The sequence below is a fragment of the Psittacula echo genome (genome assembly GCF_963264785.1).
Source record: "Psittacula echo genome assembly, chromosome: 15".
NCBI lineage: Eukaryota > Metazoa > Chordata > Aves > Psittaciformes > Psittacidae > Psittacula > Psittacula echo.
The window spans coordinates 711,073-719,267 of NC_137751.1; the positions used below are offsets into that span (position 1 = coordinate 711,073).

The window sequence follows — 8,195 nt, forward strand, 5'->3', positions numbered from 1 at the left end:
TGGCCATCAAGCTGCCATATCTCTTGTCTCAGGCAGCACATCGATGGCTGGGAAAGCCCATGGGGACAGGGGTGTGCATGGGTGCAAGGTGAGGGGAATTGCTTGTGGTGCATGGCTGAACTGGGCATGGGGTTGGAAGGGAGTGGCTGCATCTGCCCCCACACATCCTGGGAGCAGAAATGCACACATGTTGCAGGAAGAGCTGGAGCAAGGAGGCAGAGAGAGTGCAGAGGTGCTGTGGATTTGGGATCATGGCTCAGGGGGTTGGAACTGGGTGAGCTTTAATGTCCCTTCCAACACAAACCAGTCTGGGATTCTATGATTGTAGAGCAGTCAGGATCCCAGATGAATCTGAAGAGCCTCAGCTGTTCAGAGTGGGGTACCATAAGATATCTCTGTCACAGGCAAGTAAAGCCTCAGCCTTGATTAGGGCTGTCTTGATTCACTCTGGGAGTTTAACCCTTGTGTATGATCTGGGATTGCAGCAGTCCCATCAGTAGGGAAAGAGAGATGCAGAAAAGCAACTGGCTATGCTTCAATATGCTTCAATATGCAACTGGCTATGGCTATGCTTCACTGGTGCAATGGCAAAGCTGGGGACTGTGCAACGATGGCTGCAGAGGATGTGGGAAGCTGCCTTCTTGCTCTGTGATAGAAGATGCCTGTTCCTGCTAAGGAAGCATCTTTCCCAAAGCCCTGCTGGCAGTGGGTGCCCTGGGGTCCCAGGGCTCTGCAGGCTCATCCAGGCTCCATGGCAGCAAGGCACCCATGTGTGTGTGGTCTCACCCTGGCTCAGTTTTGCTTATGCATAGTAACAGCATTGTAGTGAAACAAAAGGCTCTGTGTAAAACAGATCCTGCAGTGCCACCTGGGCCACACTTCCTGTCAAGTCTGGCTCACTTTTTCAATCAGTCTACTGAGACATGGTGATGGCATGTCCTTGGGAGTCCCAGGCCTGGGATCAGCTCTCCTTCAGCTGGTCCAGGGAGTCTCTTAATTTCTCTTCTACTTCCTCCTCTGGGTTCCTACAAGGCCACCACTTTTGGCAGTGGTTTCTATTTTGTAATCATCCTCCTCCATAGAGGAGCTAGATCCCTTTCTTCATTGGCCATCATGAAAGGCAGCCTGCTTGTATGGCTTTCCCTCTGCAGCTATGGTTGCCCAGGCCTGGACACGTTCACTAGCACCATGAAGATCTTGCTCTTCCTCCACTGTCCTGAGGCTTTGTCCATCAGCCTTTGTCCAGAAGCCAGCAGAGCCCTTATTTAGGGATGCAGCATTTAATAAGAGTTTTTTCTGCCAGTGCAGTGACATCATTCCCGTCCCAAACATGAGCTAAACCAGCAAATCTCTTCTCTTTGTGGCTGCTGGGGAAATGACAAAGTAGTGTCAGGAGAGAGCTGATTCTACACTGCTGGAACCAAATAATCATCTAAGCCAATTCTGCTGTGCCAGCAGGGTCATGGGCTTCTAGAGCTCTTTATAAACACTAATGGCTGATTCTCATGTCCATGGGTAACAGAGTGCTGTTTTAGCTGTCACTGATGTTTGTGAAACTGCGATGTAGCAACAGAACCAGTTTCCTAATGACTCGCTGCAACTGATAGTCAAGGACAGAAGAGGAGCCCAGACCTGGGATGGCACCATGCTGTACCCTCTGCTCTGCATGTTTACATACTGATGGCCTTCTGGGTCCCATGGAGAAAGTCTGCATCTCTTTGGGGCAGTGCTGCAAGCAGGGCAGGCTCATGCAGTCTCCGAGCTCCAGTTGCTGTGGGAGAAGTGAATTATCCTAAGTTTGTCAGTGATGCAGATAACAGCCATCCTCCACCCATTGCCGTCATGTCACTTCTGGGTAAAAGGGTGATCTACTAATCTTTTGAATCATTCCTTCTAAGTTCTCTACAGAGTCCTTCGGTCAGGAGTAACAGGAAATGAAGAGAGGTCATATCCCATTCTCTGTCATTTTGTGGTATCATATCATTATATGATATGGCACATCAGGGCACTGCTCTTATTGGGGCTCTGGGCACTTCACAAGAACCTCTGACGCACTTTTTCCCTTGTGTCCTGTCTTTCAGCAATGTTTCTGGTGTGTTGCCATCCTTGCTCACTGTGTCTCTCTATAAATGAGCTGAACCCAGTAATCCCACATCAGGCACAGCAAGACCTGCAGCAGTCTAGCCTGACTCCTGCAATTTATCTACTACAATTTATCTCCACCCAACAGGAGCATGAAGATCTCCACAGCTGCCCTTGCTGTATTCCTTGTAGCTGTCCTCTGCTATCAGGCCTCCTCTTCCCCTTGTGAGTCCAAGCTCTCTTCTCCAAGGAGCTCTCTTTTCTACTCTTTCTGTGCTGTATAAAGTTTAGTAATGCTTGGAAGAGAAAGCTGCCAAGGTCTGTGGCCTTCTCCCTGTGCTTCGTACCCCTTGCCTGCCCTATGTCCAAACTTGCAGCTCTCTGGGGTGGGTGGGCGTCGTGGGAGATGTTTTGGTGTTCTGCACTGAGCTCAGCCGGTGCCTTTAGACAGCTTGTGAGTATGCAGTGGGCAGGCAGCAGGCAGGCAACAGCGGAGCTCTCATCGACACCATGGGTGCTCAGCTCAGCACTCGGTGAACGCTGCTGTCCCTCTGCCACCCAGTGCCTGCGCACGGGTTATTTCTGGCGCTTCCCAGTTTATCGCGCTCTACCGCTCGGTTTCTCTTTCCCTGACCCCACGGGGCCGGAGGAGCCCCGGCGTTCCGGGCTGCCTGCAGCTGTCACTGCCACGCTCCTCCCCCAGCCGCGGCGGAGGCTTCGGTGGCCGGTGCCACACGGCAGCCAGGCCACTGCTCCCCGGCTCTGCCGGTGCTGCCTCACCAGCAGCCCACCGACCGTGCCGACCGTGGCGGGAAGGAAGAGCCTGGCAAGGCCACGGAGGCCACGATGGCCCTGGCGGGGGCCCTGGAGCGGCTGCAGGAGGAGGCCATTTGCCCCATCTGCCTGGAGTACATGAGCGAGCCCGTCAGCATTGACTGCGGGCACAACTTCTGCCGGGGCTGCATCGCCAAGCACTGCCAGGAGAAGGGTCTCTGGGCTGACGGGCCCTTCTCCTGCCCACAGTGCCGGGCCTCCTGCCACCGCAGCGGCTTCCGACCCAACAGGCAGCTGGCCAACATCGTGGAGAGCATCCGGCAGCTGGGGCTGCGGGCCGGGCAGGGGACGGAGCCGGCGACGGGGACCCTGCTCTGCCCCCAGCATGACGAGCGCCTCAAGTTCTTCTGTGAGGAGGATGAGGAGGCCATCTGCGTGGTGTGCCGGGAGTCCCTGCACCACCGCCCGCACACCGTCTACCCCATTGAGGAGGCCGCGCAGGTCTACAAGGTAGGGGAGGTTGGGGTTCCCCATCATGCTCTGATGCACCCTGGGCACAGGGGGATCAGCCGCCAGGACCCCACTGCCCCATTCCCAACAGCCCTGGCAGCACTGCCAGGACAGCAGAGGAGGGGTGGCAGAGACGGTCACCTTGGTGGAGTGGTGCAGAGCTACTGACACCCAAACCCCATATCCCAGCATCGCAGCAATGCTCCTGGCAGCGTGCCCCGCATGCCAGCACTGAGGGGGCAGGCACTTTGCTCTCCAAAACCTAAACAGTAAGAAAAATATGGGGAAAACCCGAGGAGCATGGAGAGGGTTAATGCTGGGAGTGGCGTAAGGAGCACGGCTGCTGGGTTTGGGTGCCAGGGCCCGGCTGGCACCAGGACAGGAGCCAGCCTGCGGGGGCTGCTGGGGCTGAGCCCGTCTCTTCGCTTTCCAGGTCAAACTCCAGAAATCCTTGGAGCATCTTTCAAAGGAAGTGGAGGACATTAGGAAGTGTGAGTCGGCAGAAAGGATGAAGACCCAGGAGTGCAAGGCACGTGTCTGGCTTAATTCTTACAGAAGTGACCGTGTGCAACTGTAAACAATTCAAGAGGAAAAGAAGTGCTTTGTGAAGGGCAGCTCCCCCAAAAGCACAGGGTTAAACAAACGGACACTGGCTATTTTGTGTTTGCCCTTTGTTTTACAATGTGTGCATGAGTTAGAAGCCAGGCTTGAGCCACAAAGTGAGCTTTGCTCCACAGCAACAGGACCTATTTTTGTTAAGAAAAATAAAAGCTGAATTACTGCACCTCTGCCTGACTCCAGAGCAGCCCAGGGAGAGCAGACATCAGCAAAACAGCTGCATCTCACATCCCTCCAGAAGCAGGGAAGTAAAAGTAACTGCAGAAAAGGAAGCACGGGACCAAGTTACCCAGCTCTGAGCTGGAGCTGATGATTAATCAGCTTTGGCAGAGAAAACTGGTTTCTCCAGTTATTTGCTCAACTCCCCTGCCTGCCCACAGCCCGGCCAAGCCCTGCAGTGTCCCCCTTTGGTCTGAGATGGGGCAGGGGATGGAGGTGGTGGATGAGCCATATCACTGTCCCCTGTTCACCCAAGCCGGGGCATCCCTTGTGAGCGGTGGGGGTGAAGTGGCTGTGACCATCCTTGCTTATCAAACCTCCATGACTCAGGTTCAAGAAATGATGTGCTTGGATGGGAAAATTCAGTTTCCTTTCGCTTATCTCCTGCAGTCTGAGGTTCCATGACCCTAGCTATCTGCAGCATGTTTTCCTGGTGCTTTGGGTTTTGAGCCAATTTATAGGGCTGAGAAGAAAATCCCTAACGCATCAGCAAACAGTGCCTGCTCCTGTCTCCTCACCCTGGGCTGTACTGAGACACCCTGGCTCCCTCTTTCCATCCCTCCCCAGCCCTGGGACTTCTTCCACCTCTTTCCCTTTGGAAAGAGGTTAACAACCCTTGGTTATCTTGTTTCCCTTGATTAGCAACCAAGTCTTTTTCCAGCCTTTCTCCTGGGCTGCCCAAGCAGTGGCTGAGTCTGGATCTAGCTGGAGGTATGGGTTGTACCCCATCTAATACAAACCAGCCTTGATAGCATCCCCTCGCAGCCCAATGGACCCCAGTGCTGAACCAAGTCATCATTACACATCTGATGTCCAGCTGAGCAGAAATACCCTGGGCAGTCCTACTGCTGATAAACTGAGTCTGTGGAGCGGGAGCTCAGCACTTGGCCTCTGGCTGTTTTTTTAACTAAATGCACTTAACAGAAAAATGTGGTGTTTTCCCAGGGCCTGATGCTGGCTGCTGGAGCATCCTGCCCCATCCTGTCTGCTGGCTAATATTGCCTGTCTTCACCCCATGTTTCTTCCTATCACAAGGAGACAGTGAAGAAAAAGCGAGAGAGGATTGTGAGCGAGTTCGGGAAGCTGCATCGGCTGCTGGCTGATGAGGAGAAGCTGCTGCTCCAGAAGCTGGAGGAGGAGGAGAAGAGGATTCTGCTGTTGATCAATGAAAACCTGGCCAGGCTGGTGGAGCAGAAGTGCTTGCTGGAGGAGCTGATCCTGGAGATAAAGGAGAAGATCCATCAGCCAGCTGATGGGCTGCTCAAGGTCATGCTATGCCACCAGCCCCACTAACTCAACCCCAGTGCCTTTGCTGTCTGGGTGGGTGGCCAGGGCCAGACTGACTGGTGGGCACAAGGCTCTGGAGCCACACACCCAGAATGGTTTTTCTCTTTTCCTTCTAGGACATGAAGAACGTCCTGTGCAGGTAGGTACTCATGCTCCTACTGTCCTGGCTGCCTCGAGGCTCTGAGATGTTCGTGTCTGGTCCGCGTCAGCCACTCCCCAGAGCCAAAGGTCTTGCCTGGCCTTGTGGTGTATGAGATGTGTCCCCTCTAAGGGACGTACTGCCCAGCTGGCCTTGCTCCTTCCTTCCCAGAGCCTGGCACAGCCGCTCACTGCATTTATAGCTCTGGTCCCATCATAGAATAGAACTGGTTTGGGTTGAAAGGGACCTTAAAGCTCATCCAGTTCCAACCCCTGCCACGGGCAGGGACACCTTCCACTGGAGCAGCTTGCTCCAAGCCTGTGTCCAACCTGGCCTTGAGCACTGCCAGGGATGGGGCAGCCACAGCTTCTCTGGGCACCCTGTGCCAGCGCCTCAGCACCCTCACAGGGAAGAGCTTCTGCCTAAGAGCTCATCTCAGTCTCCCCTCTGGCAGGTTAAAGCCATTCCCCTTGTCCTGTCCCTCCAGGCCTTTGTCCAAAGCCCCTCTCCAGGTTTCCTGTAGCCCCTTTAGGCACTGGAAGCTGCTCCACCTCCTGGTCACACTCCTCAGCCTTGCTGATTAACCAGCAGTTACCCCTAGTGCTCACAGTCAAATAGCTCAAGGGGAAGACGCATCTGTGCAATAGAAAGGCATTAACCCCCCAGCAGGAGATTGGCAGTGCTGTGGGCTCTGGATACAGTCCATGGGCATCACTCTCCTTTCAGGTGTGAGGGGGTAACATTCCCATCCCCCAAGGCTGTGTCTGTGACGCTGAAGGAGGACTATAGCATCCCAGAGCGCTGCCTGGGCATGAGGGACATGCTGAAGAAGTTCAAAGGTAAGATGGCTGCTTTTGTGCCAGCTCCTGGCACACCTGGGTCCTGGTTCACTCCCTTTTCCCACCCATACCCTGGGGCTTGGGGAGTTTTTGTCAACAAGCTTTGTCCAACTGGTCTCTTGTTTTATTACTGGTGAGTTCAGGCTGGTTTCATGGAGGGGAGACTTTCCTCCTTCTGCTCTTGGATGGGTTGTGAGGTGATTCTGAAGTCTAGGAGGTCACTCAGGAGTTCCAGGCTCCGCATTGCCCACAAGCTCCTGCTGTCAGTGTTGGTTGTTTCTGAATCTGTGCTGGGGGCAGTGGAGCCATCCTCATTCTATTCCTGCTCTGCAGCTAGATGCTTTGATGTGCTTCATGGTTAGCATGATCTTCTGTGTTGCACTTCTCTGCTGCTGGGCAGCGCTAGGAGCTGTGCAAAACCATGGGCACAAGCAAATAAATGTGGGAGGCGGGAAGATCTGGAAGAGCCCCCCCATGTCCAAGTTGCAGGCACCTGCTCAGGTGCATGCCTGCAGACCTCTGAAGCCCCACTGTCCTTCCACCCTTCTCTCGCTCCAGTGGATGTGACTCTGGACCCTGAGACGGCGCATCCTGAGCTCACCCTGTCTGAGGACTGCAAGAGTGTGCGGCGTGGGAGCAAGAAGCTTCTTCTGTCCCTCTTTGACAACCCCAAGAGGTTCAGCACGGCTCCAGTGGTGCTGGGGAGCCAGGTCTTCTTCTCGGGCCGCTGCTACTGGGAGGTACAGGTGGGAGACAAGCCAGAGTGGGGCTTGGGGCTGTGCAGGGAGTCTGCCAGCCGGAAGGGCAACATCCTCTTCTCCCCCAACAATGGCTACTGGGTGCTGCGGCTGCAAAATGGGGGCAACTATGAGGCCCTCACCTCGCCTGTCTCCCCTCTGACCCTGACCGTGAGACCCCGGCGCATTGGGATCTTTCTGGACTATGAGGCAGGAGAAATCTCCTTTTACAATGTGAGCGACCGCTCCCATGTTTACACCTTCACTGACAGGTTTTCGGGAAACCTCCGGCCTCTCTTTTTCCTGGGTGCCTTTTTAGGGGGCAGGAATGCAGAGCCCTTGGTGATCTCTTGGGTCAGGGACACACAAGGGACTGGGTGCATCATTCTGTGACAGCAGCTGCTCTGGTTTCTCACTGTTGAGCAGGGAGCTGGGAGCTCAATCAGCTCCTCCTGCGAGCGGGGCAGCACAGGGGAAATACCTGCGTGCCTTGGTGCGTGTCCTGGCAGGGTCCCAGTGTGCTCCTGGCTGCTGGGGGTGACCTGACAAGTGTGACACCCGCCATGTGCCTGACACCCGCCATGTGCCATGCCTGTGCTGGGAAGGACATTTTGCACTGGGGACGTGCCACAACCCTTGGTGCTGCTGATGGGGACAGGAGAGCCTCCTGACCACCACTGCCCTGCTGCTTGTCTCATGGGCTGCTGGAGAAGGTATGCACCCAGCCTAATGTGTAGTGCTGATTTTAGTGTGAATTGTTCTGGAACAAGGCAATAAAGGGTTGATGTGGAAAGCCTCTGCAATGAGCAGTGTGGTTTTGTGGCACTTCCATCCCTGGTCATTACCCCCAGCTAATCTGCAACATCTCAGAGGGCAAAGGATGCTGCTGGGTCTGGTCCTGCCCAGCCTAAAGAGAGTCCTCGAGAGATCCTGCTGTGGCATCAGTGAGACACTGCACTAAGCCGGGCACACACCCAGCAAGAATTTGGT

The 8,195-nt window shown here is 54.8% G+C and overlaps 1 protein-coding gene across 1 annotated transcript; it reads left to right on the forward strand.

Annotated features, from left to right (window-relative positions):
* Positions 1 to 2,864: 2,864 nt before the first annotated feature.
* On the forward strand, positions 2,865 to 7,943 carry LOC308227413 (E3 ubiquitin-protein ligase TRIM39-like). The gene is made up of 6 exons (XM_080629978.1): positions 2,865 to 3,366; positions 3,800 to 3,895; positions 5,239 to 5,469; positions 5,607 to 5,629; positions 6,356 to 6,468; positions 7,027 to 7,943. Exons 1-6 carry the CDS (start codon positions 2,929 to 2,931, stop codon positions 7,596 to 7,598), a joined length of 1,473 nt encoding a protein of 490 aa, XP_080486104.1. The 5' UTR covers positions 2,865 to 2,928; the 3' UTR covers positions 7,599 to 7,943.
* The last annotated feature ends 252 nt before the right edge of the window (positions 7,944 to 8,195 follow it).